The sequence below is a fragment of the Pelecanus crispus genome, chromosome 1 (genome assembly GCF_030463565.1).
Source record: "Pelecanus crispus isolate bPelCri1 chromosome 1, bPelCri1.pri, whole genome shotgun sequence".
Taxonomy (NCBI): Eukaryota; Metazoa; Chordata; class Aves; order Pelecaniformes; family Pelecanidae; genus Pelecanus; species Pelecanus crispus.
In genome coordinates, this window is record NC_134643.1 from 17,348,308 (window position 1) to 17,365,556 (window position 17,249).

At 41.8% G+C, this 17,249-nt stretch overlaps 1 protein-coding gene across 1 annotated transcript in view; it reads left to right on the plus strand.

Annotated features, from left to right (window-relative positions):
* ABCD2 (ATP binding cassette subfamily D member 2) overlaps positions 1-17,249 on the plus strand; it is a 43,413-nt gene that overhangs the window by 14,799 nt on the left and 11,365 nt on the right. Inside the window, exons 6-7 of the mRNA XM_009490400.2 lie at positions 93-238; positions 17,081-17,226. Of these exons, the coding sequence (XP_009488675.2) occupies positions 93-238; positions 17,081-17,226 (292 nt within the window). The remainder of the gene's footprint in view (positions 1-92; positions 239-17,080; positions 17,227-17,249) is intronic.

A 17,249-nucleotide genomic window follows, 5' to 3' on the forward strand; every position in this document is an offset into this window, starting at 1 on the left:
CCTGTAGGGGTCTTAGACTGTCTTGTGCCATATGTCAGTATATATGTATATGGATACATAGTAATGTCTTTGCATTTTCATTGCTATTGTAGGTCCAGGAGGGGATGAATCTTCTAATCACTGGACCCAATGGCTGTGGAAAGAGTTCGCTTTTCAGAATTTTAAGCGGTTTGTGGCCTGTGTATGAAGGAGTTCTCTACAAACCCCCTCCGCAGCACATGTTTTATATACCACAAAGGTGTGTGTTTTGCTCAAGGTGATAACTTTTTTCTGGTTACATGAATTTTGACCCTGCTTCTCTCATTTTCAATCTGTGATATGTACAGCCAAGTTAAAAGGTTGTAAATACAACCTCAGCTGTGTGGAGAGTGCTAAAAAAAAAGATTCCTTCTCGTTGGTGATGCAAATCTTCAGTCACTGGAAAGGGCTCACATACCCTCATGATGGAGCCTATGCTCCCCTGATGGCTGAAGTCCTGGATGATTGGGATCATGGGAACAGACTAGAATCTGAAACAAATTTGAAACAGACCTAATAGATCTTAATTCTGACTTCACGTTAAAATCAAAGATCAAAACAAGTGAGAGTGTTTTGGTTCCTAAATGTTCAATTGTTCAAAATAATTTTCAGAACTTGAACTTTTACACTACAAGACCAGAATCCAATATAATATTAATTGCAAATTGCCTTTTTATTAATATGTGCGCATTTCACTAAGGGAAACATGCCTTTTTTGCGCTTCATTTGTATTCTGACTTGCTGTTGGACTCTCAAAACATAACTTAATGCAATTGATTCTAGAATACCTCCTTAGAGACTTATAACTAGGTTGTTTTGCAAAAGCAAAATCAAACACTGAGAATCTTTGATTGCTTTCTCTAGTTCATTTCTTCCCATGGGCAAAAGAAGTATTCATGGTACAGTTTGTAGTCTTGTTTAAAAAGTATGAGCTATTAAGCTGAATGGAAAATATTAACTGATTAGTAGATTTTCCTTGCTGCAGGTGAAGGTAACAAAGAACATTTATCTATAATTTTTTCAAATATATGTATAATTTATTGCTAGACATTGTCATTTTACTGAGCCACTCGAGGGTTTCATTCAGCAGTTTGGAGCAAAATGCTTTATTAAATGTTTTTCAAAACAATATTTCAGAGTTCCCATTGTGCAGGACATTCTTAAAATCAGTTCTATTCTTAGGCAGAAAAAAGCTATTCTGAATTTTTTTCTTGCAGAAAATCTTGAGTTTCAGCCACTTACATCCTCTGTGTGATCCCAGCCCCTTCTCAGATCAATGTCTGAGGCTGGCTTGCCTACAGCCTTTCCCCTTTACTTAACATCCCCTTTATTCTGTGAAAGCAGATTCACATTTGTGTTCAGGCAGATTTGCCAAGGTGCTGGTTGAGGGGATTGAATCACGTCTGTTGGGGTTTCATTTCCATAAACACAGTTCTTTGTTAGCTGCTTCCTCTAACTTTGCAGTGCTGGCAGAGTTTGTCCAGCAGACCTCTTCTTTGGAACATTTCAAAACTTTTGGTCAGAAACAGAGATTCAGCCAGTGTCTGTGCAGCCCTCTGACCCAAGCCATGTGGGGGTTGGTATATCGTCTTTGCCATGTACCGTGAAGGTATCACTCGTATGCAGTCCATCCTAATAGCATCCCCCAGGAGGAAGGGTGCTGCTGTGATGTCTTCGAGACATCACATGCATTATGGTTTAGTAGGCATGGTGGTGTTGGGTTGATGATTGGACTGATGATCTTAGAGGTCCTTTCCAACCTTAATGATTCCTAGTTTTTACTTTCATTATAAATAATCCAGGCACCAAGCCAGGAAACATGAAATTATTACTCTACCCTTAATTGGTTTAGTGGTGGACTTGGTAATGTTGGTTAGTGGTTGGACTGGATGATCTTAAAGGTCTTTTCCAACCTAAACGATTCTGTGATTCTATGATCTAAGTGATGTTGCCATGGCTCGGCTCTGTGGCTCTGTGTGAGCTCTGTGCTCCTGGAGGGTTTTTTAGGCAGTACAGAGGTATCCCCTTCCCAAGGGACAGAGTAGTGTCTGGGTAAATGAGGTAACAGTGAGTGACAGAGGGGGCTCTTCTGCAGAAGTGCTACACCTTGATGGTGGCTGAAGATTTTGAAGTCTGCTTTGGGGGACAGTTCAGCTGCGTCAGTATGCATTCTGTAGGCTCAGAAGTGTGGCCTGTCACTCGTAGGTGTCTTGTATTTGGAAAGGGACTGTGAGACTGAGTCTTGTAGGGATTTGTGGGTGAATGTGGCTGAAGGGGTTGGTATATGGCAGCAATCAATCAGATTTGTTTGTTAGGGTGTCCTTGAAGATCACGAGTTGCTTTTTAGCCCACTGTATTTGTTTTTTGGGCTTACAGAGTCTTAGATGAATATCTGAGACACTAAGAAAGACTTGAAGGAAATTCAGTTTTAAATTGAAGTTTATGCATTTCTGGACCAGATTTGCAACAGGTCTGCTGGGTTTTTAGGGCTTTTGTGTGGATTGCCTTATGTGGTCCAGGCATTCTTTTTCTGCCTATATTCTACTTCTGAGTGTTTCAACAGCTCATTTATTTATGGCCTAAATAAATTACACATTCAGTTGGGTTTTTTTGGTCTGTCCCTGGCTCTAGAATATGTTTAGAATTTCTGCAGTGGTCTGTAAATTGTTCTGAAGTCCCGAAATTAAAGCGGCTTGTTTTGGAAGGTCCTGCTGGTGCAACCATTTTGCTTATTAACCCTGTGCAAATTGCTGCTTGGTCAGGATTACCTTCTGTTTCTTTATTTTTTTTACGCATAATTCTAATACTGCAATCTGGAAAAGGTAGTGCCCTGCTCTGCAGTGTCAGAGCAGTGAATTAGAATGACATCAATGTGGTTTAAGTGTATACATTATGTCTCTGGTCTAAGAACATGGGAGAAGTCCCTCCATAAGTGGACACAGTTATCATTGAGCCTGGTAAGAGCTTACTCCTGTGTGCCTGTGACTGAATTTAATTCTGCATCGGCCCTCTTTGCATCTTTGAGTCAAATGCAGGAACCTTGTCTGCACATGGTGAATGGTGGAGAATACAGTGACTACTAAGTAACAAAGTACTCCACAGTAAATAGAAGCTCACTGAAAAGATTATTTTTTCATCTCTGTTTGTAACGTTCCAGTGCAGTATTCCAGAAATGCGTGGGAAATCATGTGTCTTTGCTGAGTTCAAAAGCTACACACAGAAGTATGATTTATTAAAAAGTGAGTTATTTCATTGTATATTCCAAGTTTCATCAGCACTGCAAGCGCTTTGTAGTTAGCTTCACTTAGCAGTATGTAGGCTTTAAAACAGAGCCTTAAGAGTCCCTGTCTTTTTATCTTTTTAGATTGCCTAGCATCATTACACTGCTTTTTTTTAGATTTTACCGCTGTGAATCATCGTGAGATTTTTCTTCTTCTCCCCTTATATAGGGCCAGGCTATGCAGAATTTGTCCTTAATCAGTCACAGTTCTGGTGGATGTTGATGGGACAAACTGCCCTTTTAGGGGGCGGGGAGAGAGAAGCCCAGGGATTTCTGTGAGTGTGGCTCTGCCACTGTCCGTGACAGGCCTGTAAAAGACGAGGGTGGGCAGAAGAGAGGGAGGCTTTAAGAGGCTTTAAGCAGTCCAGCATCATATTGGTGCCAAAAGCAGCTTGTTTTCAAGGATGGATCAGTGTTAGGAACAGGTCACAGCTCAACAAGTTGTCACATCTCATTGGAGCCTCAGTAACTGGCAGAGTGTGTGCTCTTACCCCTTCTTCTACTTCTCTGTCCCTCTTTTGCAAAGTAAAATTCATTTGTGTTAACCACCTCTTTGCATTCCTCTCTTAATTAACTGGTCAAGAAGGTAGTGTGAATGAAAAAATAAATGCTTGTGGGTGCTCTAGTTGGTAAGGAATCATGATTAAAATAAGACTTCAGAAACATCATTTTAAATTAGAAATAACAAAAATATGTAGTGGGTAGCATGAGTACCGATGCTAAAGATAGGACCACAAGATGTATATGTAGCACTTAGGGAATTAAAGAAGCTGTCAATCCTTTCATAGTATTTCAGCAGTGTATCTGAACGTAGCCTGATTTCTCCAGGCTGTGCCCTGTTCCTGCTCTGTTGGTCTCAAACATGGGAGGAGACTCCATCTCTGTGGAATTAGTGAGCTCTAGCATACAGTTCCTCCTAACATTTACTCCTGCTCTTCTTGCTCTCCAACTAAAAGTCTCAGCTTTTTCAGTTGTAAGGAAACACAGATTCTGCACACATTGGCTCTCATTTCCTTAGTTCTCCCTCGTTTGATATAAATGCCAGCAGAATCGCACACCTACATACTTGCAGGTTACCTTGACAACACCACAGGAATATTCCTCAATGTCTCTGCACCGTAAAGCTGTAGTAAAGCTGTAATCACCACTGGGTTATTGAAATAAATTATTAATAATTTTCTGCCAGCTGTGTCTTATTGTCTTATTTGCATGGAGGAATGTCTCATGCAATCTCTGTTGGTTCCATAACCTTCTGTCATGGCTCTCGAGTCTTCCTAGCACAGCACGTATCTAAAACGTCCATCAGCATTTTCTCTGTCTTTCTTGAGGACTGATTCACTGATTCACATTCACAGAGCTCGGAGTAATTCTTAATCCACTGTACGTCTTTCTCCTGGTCCATTGTTAGTGTTTTTTCTCTTCAGCTTGCTTCTATTGTAATTTGGGTATTTTTGTGAGGGGGTGTGTTTCTCCAGTAGTATGCATAGTTTCTCTGTAATCCTCTGTGCCATTGTAGTAGAAGACCAACCCTGACCACTTTCTCAGTGGTCACAGTGACAGTCCAATTCTGTATTCTCTCTCTCCTTCTATTGCTCATTCAAGTAGATCTCTAATATTTCTTTCCTTCAACACCAGGCTTGTCAGATGCTAAAATGGAGGCAACCAAAGATGCACTAGTATCAGATGCTGTTTGTTCTTCATCAGTTAAGATTTATATACCTATATCTTGCTGTTGTCTTATTAACACTAGGACAGTATGGAACATAACAGTTTAAAGGTTTACCTGGCTCTCCTAAGTTGTTTGGTTTTTGCATATGTCTGCTCTATTTCTGTTATTTTATCTGGAGTTCCTTTACAAGTCTTTTCCTGTCTGGTGTTTCTACTTCTGTATTCTAAAAATATCCTTGGCTACTAATCAAAATTGCATCAGCTACGAAGATATATTTCCTCTCCTTAGCTCTACTGAGTAATCCAAATGTCTGATGGGATTTGCCTCAAGTAGTCCAAGGATATTCATCATGTGGATGAAACCAAGCAAGAATATTTCAGTTCTAAGTGATACAAATAATAAAGTGATAAAATAAAAGTCATTTTTACATTATAAGAATGTGAAACTTTGAATATTATAGCATGATTCAAATGTTATCAATGTTAATTGATATCAATTCAAATGTTAAGCATGGAGGTAGTTAGTAGTGGCCACTGTCATTAAAATGTGGTTGTTTCCTAGGACAATTATTTTTTACCTGTTGTGGTTTAACCCCAGCCAACAACTAAGTCCCACACAGCTGCTCGCTCACTCTCCCCTGTGGGATGGGGGAGAGAATTGGAAAAGTAAAAGTGAGAAAACTTGTGGGTTGAGATAAAGACAGTTTAATAGGTAAAGCAAAAGCCGCATACACAAGCAAAGCAAAACAAGGAATTCATTCACCACTTCCCATGGGCAGGCAGGGGTTCAGCCATCTCCAGGAAAGCAGGGCTCCATCACGGGTAATGGTGACTTGGGAAAACAGACGCCATCACTCCAAATGTCCTCCCCTTCCTTCTTCTTCCCCCAGGTTTATATGCTGAGCATGATGTCATGTGGTGTGGGATATCCCTTGGGTCAGCTGGGGTCAGCTGTCCCGGCTGTGTCCCCTCCCAGCTTCTTGTGCACCACCAGCCTGCTCACTGCTGGGGTGGGGTGAGAGGCAGAAAAGGCCCTGGCTCTGTGTGAGCACTGCTCAGCAGTGACTGAAACGTCCCTGTGTTATCAACACTGTTTCCAGCCCAAATCCAAAACACAGCCCCATACTAGCTACTATGAAGAAAATTAACTCTATCCCAGCCAAAACCAGCACATTACCTAAACAATTTAATCTTGCAAAATTGTTGTGTTCACTTTCAGATACCCAATATTACATATGAAAGTATGTGCATATGTAGTATGTATATATATGGTTCTTCTGTATTAGACTACTTTCTTGTTAGCGTGTGGTCTGTTAGAGAAGTAGCCCAAATGAAGTGCTGTGCAAATATGCCTATGCGAGTTCTGTTGCCTCATCTCATTTAGATTGGCTCAGATGTCTCTATGCTATGTTGTATTTTGCACATCCTAATTTCTTGTCAGCTCATATTGCTCTGTCTTTAACTATGATCCCTTTAGTTGGGCCAGCTGGAGTTAAACTGTACTCTGAGTGCACATGCCAACACCGCACTAGCAACTGTCATTGCCCTTCATCATTTTGCTGATGGTATGCTACCACATTGACTTGTTCCTTCAGTGCTTTGCCATCAGTTCATGTCATGCTATATGGATATCTACTCCCTTGCACACTGCATCTGTCTGTCATACTTACTGTTATCAAGTTCATCATCCTCCTTCTAAATATGTTAATGTCCAAAGTTCACCACTTATCTGACAGATGAGAAAAACATCTGTGGTAGATAGCGTTAACAGGAAACATAATACAACATACTTCCGTTATGCATACTATTTTGATATAGGTTTGCTTTAACAAATTGGCTGCTACTTTGTATCTTTTTTCTTTTTTGAAATGAATCAATTCAAGACAGGTTAACTCAATATTCTGCTGTTCATTAAAAAGTGTGGCCTTGCATCTGAGAGGGCTGTTAGGCTATCCCCTCAGCAGGGCACAGCTTTTCCCATTTCATCTTACTGGGACTCCTATAGAAGTGCTTGGACTTCTCCTTCCTGATTGAAGGAAGTCCTGTCTTGTCTCACCTAGAACAGAAAAGTTCTTGTCTTGCTGCCCTGTAAGTTAGCTGAAGCTTTGCCTGCCAGGATCACTGGGAGACCTCTCCATTTCCACTGAAGGCTCACTCACAGCTGTAAGGTTTGAAGGTTTTGAATTAGGTCTGTGTGCCGACTGATCACAAGTAATGACAGTACCTCTTGGTAGCACATTGTGAAGAAGATTCACCTATGCTAATAGAGAGGTGGAAAATGGCTTTATGGATTAGCTGCTACTCCCTCTCAAGCCATCCTTACTGGCCAGACACAAGAGTCAGCTAATTAAAGCACAGCTTACAAATCTTTTCAGTAATTAGGCAGAGTTGCAGAAATCCCAGACTGAAGGCTTTAGTCAGCTTGCTGCATTGGGGTTTAGTTTAGATTTAAAATGTATTTACATAAATCCAGCACTGGTCTTAAAGGCTGCAGCTGAACTTATGTTTGTGAAGGACTTTAGCGTGCTCCAGGGTTTTGGTCTGTCAGTCCCTTCAGACTGGGGGCCTGTCTGGAGCAAGCTGTGGCTATGGGAGATACCAAGAGGACTAAACGTGGGTGAGGAATTGAGTTGTGTTGATGCATACTCAAGCTTTACTCCATATGGAGACTAGTGCATTTCCTAGTGGGCAGTTGTCTGAAGCACAAAAGCTAGTACCACACTTGATACAAATGAAGACCCTTGTTGACAAGTTTGAATCTCCAGGGAAGTCCAGGCTTGATTTGATACAGAGATTTCAGTATCGTCTCTTATCTACTGATGGTCTTTTCAGTTGAAGCAGGTTCTATTATTACCGCCTTCTGTATAGATGGATGGAGAGACTTCATTCTCCAGACTCACAGAGATGGCTCACTTAAAGCACAGTGTGGTCCTTAACTTAGTGCAAGCCAAGTCCCTTTCACTTGTGATCCATAAAAGAACTTGAACATTCAGAGGATTAAGATCCATTCAGTAACTCGTTGCATTCCTACCAAGTCACAGATACACAGAGGTACAATGTTAAAGTGCTGTCAGCTACATGGCTGATTAAATACCATGATACGTATGCAGCTGGAAGGTGAAATCCATTCTTGTAATCAAAGCAGCATCCCTCCTATTTTGAATATTGCTTCTGTACTAAGCACATAAATCTTGTTTTGGCTCCTGCACAAAAGTGGGTGCCACTAATATGCAGAACTTCTTCCGTTTACATTCTTTTGAGATGTTTTCCTCAATGTTACAGAAGAGCTAAGTTTTTGTCTGTGAGGATGTCCAGTTGCCGGAATATTTCTACTAGGATCTCTGGCAATCAGCTGCTCTGTGTTTCATAACGTGTTTTGGACGCCATGTTCAAGCATGAGCTTGCAGTGCTTCCACCCACCACTTGCTTCTTTTGGTGGGATTTTGGGTATCAAAAGTCCTCATTCAGCACTGATAATTATGTGTTGCCTGTGTCACCTTTCCAGGCACCCGTGTATGTGCCAGACTGTTTATGGGACTTCATTTAAAAGCTGGGAAAACTAGGCTTTGAAATTTTTTTAAGTACATTGTGAAGTTAAGTTTGACCAACATTTTATAAATATGAAGTCACTAAAGAGATTGTAAGAACCGAGTATCTGCCTGGTATTTATAGGATCCATCCAGCAAAGCAACTGACAATCTGTTTAATCTGTGTTAGGTTCATTTTGCTCAGACAAACAGCTCACTTGCCTTTAAAATTTAGTTTTGATAGCAGTGCCAGGGGAACAAATTCACCTACAGATTAACTGAGATCGCTATGTAACTTAGCAGTGGCATGGACAAGCTTGCATGTTACGGAGTAATCTGGTGGTTGCATTTACATGACTTAGTTTCTGCAGAGAAGCGCTATTACTGTGTCCAACTTGAGCAGTTACCTCCAGCTTAATGCCCTACATTGCCACCGTGCAACAAAGGATCTTTGACAGATGAACAAAATGGCAAATGTTTACTATTTCAACAATACTTTACCTAGGAATGTCAAAAAGCATACTTCAAATGCCTTACGCATATCAAATTATGAGAAGCAACTTGGCTACGTAACGCTGGGAAGCACTGGGGAAAATAAACTACAGAACCTGCCTGACGTAAAAAGCTTGATATGAAAAGACTGAAAGGATGCTGGCTTTCAAGAGGCGAGGACAACTGAAAGCTCTAATAACAACTGTATCACCTTCCCTGGGAAGAAGTCCTTTCTCCTTCTCCTTACTACACTTTTCAATCAGAAACTCTCATTACAGTGCCCTGTGTTTTTAAGCATCCACATAGTAGACATAGCCAACACCTCCCTCTTGAGAAGGTGGTAGTCCTTCCCATGCGCTATAGGCTCTGCCTTTTGCCTGCCCAGCTGTGTCCCAGCTCCAAGGTGAACTGAACCTTCAGCCATCTCCCAGCCTCCCCATGGTCTGCTCACTCAGACATATTTCTTAGGGTCTAGTCCCATGTTTGCTTGCCTGCAGGCTGAGGATCTCACCTTCTGTCCCTCCTCCAACTCACTGTGGTTTCCACGGTAAATATAAGTTTTATTCAGCATGGTGATTCTGTTCTGCATTTCTTGGAGACAATGCAGTATTCACTAGTAACTACCCACCTTCCAGACAGAGGGCTATTAGCTGTTTTTGTATACAAGTGTTCAACACCCCCCCCCCCCCCAAGTTAAATCAATAAACTGTCAACTCATGCACCAAAGGTAGAATTTGTTCATTTAGGTTCACCTGGGCAGCTAGAAGTTAGACACCCTTGTGTGAGCTTTATAATGAGTGAACTGTCTACCTCCGGAGGGTGATTCACTGTTGCAGTGCACCAGTGAAAGTGTTCATTGTCAATCCTAGTAAGAAAAATATTTGAACTCAGCTCTCTCAGCCTTTCCTCACAGGAGAGATGCTCCAGTCCCTTCATCATCTTTGTGGCACTCACGTCCCATCAGATGCTAGGAACGCAGTGTTGTGCAGCAGGAGATGGACCTCTAGTCACAGCATGGCATGCTGCACTTGATCCCACCCGTGCTAAGGTTCGTTGGCATTGTGGTCTTTAGGACTCTGATAGGATTTTCTTAGAAGTAAACAATTCCATTTATCATTTCTGCTGTCAAGCAAAAGGATGTTAGCATGGGAACATGCTGCTTCACTTCAAGATAAAGACAAGGACACACGTGGCATATTTGCCAATGCCAAGTGGGAGCTGCCTGCAGGCTCCTCCGTTACAATTAGTTGGCAAAGTGTTCTGGTTTTGGTTGGGATAGAGTTAATTTTCTTCCTAGTAGCTGGCGTAGTGATGTGTTGGATTTAGGATGAGAAGAATGTTGATAACACACTGATGTTTTAGTTGTTGCTAAGTACTGCTTATGCTAGTCAAGGACTTTTCAGCTTCCCATGCTCTGCCAGGTGCACAAGAAGCTAGGAGGGGGCACAGCCAGAATAGTTGATCCAAACTGGCCAAAGGGCTATTCCATACCATGTGGCGTCATGCTTAGTATAGAAACTGGGGGGAGTTGGCCGGGGGGCAGCGATCGCTGCTCGGGAACGGGCTGGGCATCGGTCAGCAGGTGGTGAGCAGTTGCATTGTGCATCACTTGCTTTGTATATTATTATTATGTTATTATTATCATTACTATTTTACTTTCTTTCAATTATTAAACTGTTCTTATCTCAACCCAGGAGTGTTTCTCACTCTTACTCCTCCAATTCTCTCCCCCATCCCACCGGGGCAGGGGGAGTGAGCGCAGCCACATGGATGCTTAATTGCTGGCTGGGGTTAAACCATGACACAAAGTTTATCCTGCAGCCAAGTGATAAGCGCAGCACAGCACAGGCCTGGAGGCCAATTTATACATGCAGCACAGCCCAACATGGTGCATCAAAGTATAGCGCAGCTCTGTGCCCGCTCAGGTCAACTGTTACATGGATTGCTAACTCCTCAATGCACAATAGCTTTCCAGTTCAGCCCACTGCAGCTGTTCATCCTGTGTCCTAGGACACACGTCTAAGACACATGACCTACTGGAGGTACCAGTTCACCAGGGGATTCCACTCACTACAAAGAGGGCCTGGGGTGACTAACTCAGACTTGATGAGTAACTTTTAGGTGGGATGAGTCTTTTCTGCAAATAATGCTGAGTAGTCCCCAGAGCACTGGCTTTTCAGTTCTTTGGTTTTGAGTCATTAATTATGTCATGGTCTCGTGGGAGCATGTAGCATGTGGGTTTCTTTCTGCAGTTCAGCATGTGTGCGCTACCCTAGCTTAGATGGGAGCCTGTCTTTCCCAAGAAGAAAGGCTTTTCCAGACTTGTTTATCTGCCTAGCATTTTGCATTAATTGTACCCTATCAATTGTAGAGATTACTACGGCTCACTTATGGCCACTTCAGGTACCTATAATGCTTATAAAATGGCTATAATAACGTTCCACATATCAATATACATGGTGCATCTCTGTATTCTGCGCTGTCATGTTCTGTCCTGTGTAACACAGTGTTTCACAGCGGATTAGAGAGGGAAGTCAGTGCAGCGTGTGACTTCCCACTTGTTGGCAGGATGTCTCACTGGCAACACGCTATTGTTCTAGTATTACTTGCATATTCATATCCCAGTGCATGCAAAAAATGTTGCAATGGACAACTAAGCATTCTAGAAACCCAGAGCAAGAGCAGCCTCTGCTCTAGTGGCTTCACTGTCTACACTTCCACTTCTCTGTGAAGTAAGGTGTCACTTCTCATTTGTAAAACCATGAATAATTTGGGATCTTTCTAAAAGAGGAAAACTGCCTTGCTCATTGTGTTACATTACTGTGATAAAAAATCAGAAACACCTCTTAGGCTGGGGTATGCCTGGTGGGACTGGTAGGATAGACTCTTGCCCAGAACAGCTCATTGTTCTTCCTTCAATTCATTGATCTTCATGATCATCCATCCAAATAATCCTTTTATCATCAGGACTGCCAGAGGTATGAAAAGACTGGGCCTGCAAAAATTGAATATTTAAGAAAAGGAGAGTTTTCTTCCTTAATTTGTGTGGCTGGTTGATTTGATTCATTGCAGGAGGTATAATTATTTCAGATTGCATTAGCTGCTCATATTTTGTAGAAATTGTCAAGGTTTTGTTTTTAATTATACATGTGTTCTTGTGTTCTTTCTATTGTCTCTGCCTATCACAAGATACAAATAGGCTGAACTGGATAATTTTGTGAATTGTTCACCTTAAACTTTTATGCCATCTGACCAGTTCTGTTTATATTGTAAGTGATTTGGTAATGGTGAATAAGTAAATCATGAGATGAGATGATACCTGAGCATGAGTAGCACTTTAAAGTAAAGGCTTCTTTTACCTTTCTAGTTATTATTTCCTCCCAGATTATTTTCTTGCAGAGATGTGCGTAGCTTCTTTGCAAAGAAAGCCACAGAGTGATTAGTGGGATTTTTTCAGCCTTTGATATCAGATTCTAATTATATGCATTGAGAATTCAGTCTTTCATACTGTACCTTTTATTTCCTGTTAACTATGTTAATGGCTATAAGCTGATTGCATTCCACTCTGGTAACTGATCTGTCTGAAATATTTAGAGGATGTTCATGGCTAGTTCTGTATGAGTGGAGAGGAGAGTTCCGTGTAGAGTATTTTAAAGAGAGATTGATTGTTTATATCATTAGAAAAGTTGCTGAAACTTTAGCTGGCCCTAAAATCCCTTGAACTAGATACAAGGCAATAAGCTGAGGCTGTTGCTTTTTTAACATTTTGCTAAATATTTTTTTTTTTTTTTACTCTTTGGTGATACCACCTTCTGTGTGAGAGTAGTAACTACAACAGTACTTAAAAAGAACTTAATTCACTTTCATTCAAGACATTTTATTTCCTCAAAGTTGTAGTGGTGGTGCCATCATTAGTTTTTTGCTGTTTATTTTATTAATGTCATCAAAGAACTATTAGGAATCCAGATCACTTTACTTAGTGGAGGTTGGCATTTCTTGAGCATCACTGTTGATCAAGCTTTGCTGCTGTTGAAAACCATGGGGTTTTTACTATTGACCTAACCCAGGAGTGTGGCAAGAGCGGAGTTCTGCTGAGTTGATTCCAGCTGAGGTATTACAGCAGCAGCAAGGTGATGGGAAGTTCTAAATATAGGTGGATTCCCTAGATAGTCAGAGATTCAGGGCTTTTGGAAAATTATCCAAAAAACTCATGTGGTAGGTAAAGGGAGCCACCTAGAGTTAATCCATAGGAATCTCTAAATATAAATGTATATCTGAATTCCTGCCTCTTACTGAAGTTTAGGTGCCAAACTGAGAGCTAAATGTTAAACCCCTTTATCTATAGCAAGCCCTCTCCTGAGAGCAGGCACCTAAATAAGATTAGAACCCCCTTTAATATGTTTTTACAATGCTACTGAAGGAGTCGGATAGTTACTGCATTTTATATTAAAGAACACTGGGGAAAAAAAGGAATAACAAATAATATATGGCACAAGGATTGGTACTAAAGTCTCCCTCCTTCCAGTTGAGGACTCTGACTGGTATAGTATTCTAGAATTTAAGAAAAGGAATGTACTCCAATATGTTTTGTAGCACCTGCCCCCTTCTCCCTCCCCAAAGCTGGCCGCAATAAAGAGACCATATCATTGGCAACACTTGCCCTTCCTCTCCATATGATTTCTCTCATATTTTGCCAACATTGTACACAGTGTCATGTGTCAATAGGGCACTGGGGAATTGTCTATACCACAGGCTTCAGATTGCAGCATGTCTTGATATCATCTTTCTTTAAAGCCTGCACTGCAAGGGGGAAGCTGTAAGCCTCAGGGATGATGGCTTGTTACTAGCAGAATGAAGTTACAATTCTGCAAAGTGAAGCGCTGAGTGCACCAAACAGAAATTGGTAATGCAGTAAAACCATCAAACTGAATGAAAAAAGATCAGTTTATGAGAACTGAAAGTGTCTCTTCCAATAAATGCCTTGAAATTCCAGAAAACCAGGCAAGAATCAGTAAGTTTTCTTAGCTTTCTGGAGGTTTGATACCAAAGCTTTAAAAAAGGATTACATCTTAAACCCTGCCTCTCAAAAACAGTGTAGGAATCTTTTTTCAGAGAGCAAAGAAAGAAAGAAAACAATTGCAGAGCTATTACCGTCAGAGACATGACCTCCGCATGGCAGAGGAGTTGCTTTCGGAGTCTGTAAGAGTGCTTTCTTTGAGACTGGAACCCAGACACTCTGGCTGAAAGGAAAAACTCCATCAGAAATCAATTAAGTCCAGTTAAACTTGAGTATTACTTCAGGACAAAAAGACTGTTTTTGTTGTTTGAACTGCTAAAGATTTAATGAAAACAGTATTTTAGCAAGTTGTTTACTGGCAAAGCCAAAATTTCACTGTTGCTGTATCCAGTTACCCATACTTCTTTCTACTTAATGTCTAGCTATCACACGCATGTAACCGCAATTACAGTAACATCCAATGTTTGACAGGTTTTAGCGTGTTTGACTTTGTGGCACCCATGGTAGTAAGGAGGTTATTGTTTACAAGTCACGGATAGAGAAATCTGATTTAGTATGAGATTATGAGAGTATGAGTCAGATGAGATCTCATCTAACTTTAGCATTTTAGAAGTTAGTTATCTAAGTCAGTTGTCTGGGCTCTGTCCCCCACTGAGGGAGAAGACAGCCCCAGGAGGCAATCCATCCCCACCCTAAAATAAATGGGATAAACTAGCCACAGCGGTGCCTCTCTTTGTTGTCAAGAGTTGGAGCCCCAAACGAGACATCTCATGCCAAGCAAGATGAAGTGTCCCCTCAGGGACACGAGTGGCTCCCTATAGGATAGGGAAGCAGGACATGCTCTCCCACCTTCTGGGACAGACCCGTAACCATAAGCCATTCTTCCTCTCTGCTAGTTAGTCAGTAATTGATGGGGTTTGCTATTCCACTGCAGGCTGGGCTTTTCTTTAATTTTTACAAACGAGGTGGGTAGAGGTGTGCTTGGTAGTACTGGTGTGTTTAGATGGGAGGCCACAAGGAAAATCCAGTTGTACCAGGAAGCGGTGCTGGTGACTCAATGAACAGCGTGGCAACAAGTGTCCTGGCGCGGCGCTCTTGAGCATTGCCTTCCCGGTTATGCTGTAGGTTAAATCTCAGAGCTGCTAGTCATTACAGGGTCGTACTTCACAGGAGTAAGGTTTTAAACCCCAGACAAATTATATGATAGGTAACTCTATCCTGCTTGCCCTCACCTGCAGCTTCACCCAAATTAGAGTCTTATGCACAACCTGATCTCAACTTTTCTGAGCCCAGGTGGAGTTGCTGTCTCCTGTCCCAGAGGTGGCAGCAGTCTGGAGCAAGTGAAGTGATTTCTACATATGCAAGAAGTAAAGACCTTTAGGATTTTAGATGGAGAGCACTATGGAAATATATCATTACTTCATGAAGTTACATAATTTTTAGAGTTGAGATTTTGCAATATCCCCATTAATGTAAATGGTTCACTGCACTTGATGCTAGTATTCATGCAGCAGTCTAGAGTGGTACTCTTCCCACAACGAACACAAAGCAGAACAATAACCAAAGAGGAGCAACAATGCTTGTATTTGACTTGTGGTTCTGGTTTTGCTTCATCTGGGTGCCTCCCCACAGCAGGGAGATGACCAGATATTTGTGAGCAGTTCAGAACCCCTGCCCTTCCCACCCTTGCCCAGCTGGTGGTGAAAGTAGTCTGACTACAGCCAGGTACAGACAGTTTACCATGGATGCCTGCAGCACTAAAACCAGTGCAGCTGATGCCAGCTTGAATGTGACTTTCAGTTCATGTTGCAGCTTTAGTTCTGTAGTTCTACATCTGTTGCATTATGAATTCCTTCAGATTACTCTGTGGTGTGTTTTAGGGGCTCTCAGAATAACAATGGGTAGATCCACCCCTTCTGCAGAGACACCTCCAAGGGAAGGGAAAAAAGTCTGCTAAGGTATTACACATCTCTGTCAAGGAAAGCCTCTGCATGGCTCCTCTCCAGAGTCTGGAGCCTGACTGTTCTTTGACTCTAGCCTTCGCTTCCAAACTCAAAGTCTCACAGATCATTCCCAGGGTGTTTCCAGCTTCCAAGAACTATCAGCAGTGTCTGTGGGACAAGATGGATATTCGTCCTTCGCAAGAAATCCTTAGAACAAGAGCAGCAAAAGAGATGGTCAGATAGATGTGTTTTAGATTGCCTTTGCTATCCTAGCCTGAGTGGCCTGGTGTCTTTTAGAGAGCTGTAAAACTGTTCTTTGAGCTGACTTTGTTTACAGACTAGGAGGATTTTGGGGGCCTGGGTTGTACCAGAGGCTGGGCACAGCTCATGGCTTCGTGGAGACTGTCCATAGCCATTCCAGGGACACGGCAGTGATCGAGGACTTTGGCTCCAAAGTGGAAACAGCTTGGTTTAGTAAGATGGATGGTATTACCTGGTCTGGGAATGTAGTGATTCAGAAGCTGCTTCATGAGCAACTCAGCCTTGTGTTTGGATCAACTTCTCTAATGTATGCCTTTCTGCAATTCGGAAGTGTTACACTGGCTTCTAGAGCCAGCTAAGTTACGCCCAGGCCCAATTCTGCAGTCCAGAATAGCAGTGTGCAAAGGAGGCTTTCAGTGCTCTCCTGCCTGAATTGGATGTCTCCTGCTGCACCATGGAAGTCTTTCGCAGTTTGAGCTGCAACGTTTTTGTTACAATTCACTTTTAACATGTGAGTGTTTAAATCGATTTCTAAATCTCTAAGTGTACCAAACTTATAATACAGTGTAGTTTCCCTGATTCCAAGTGAAAGCATTCAGAGTGGGCTATGAAATGGATGTTTATTCTGCCTGATCTGTCATTTTGTTTTCATGCTAGTACTACCCCTGTTGCTACCCTGTAATCAGCTGTTATGGAAACAATACATTGTCCCTAGGGTAAGTTTAGAAAAACATTCACCCACAGTACACCCACAGATAAATCCGGTTTTAGCAACACGGTGTTCAAAGCATTATACTCTGCTCATAGAGCATCAGCAAGATGCACTTGCTTGGAGCCAGCTCGAGATTACTGGTTTCTCTGTATTGTTTCTCAGGCCCTACATGTCCATTGGAACGCTACGTGATCAAGTCATCTATCCAGACTCAGTGGATGACATGCATGAGAAAGGCTACCAAGATCAAGATCTGGAGTGTATCCTACATATGGTTCATCTGTACCACATAGTTCAAAGAGAAGGAGGTAAATTGCATATTTTTGTAAAA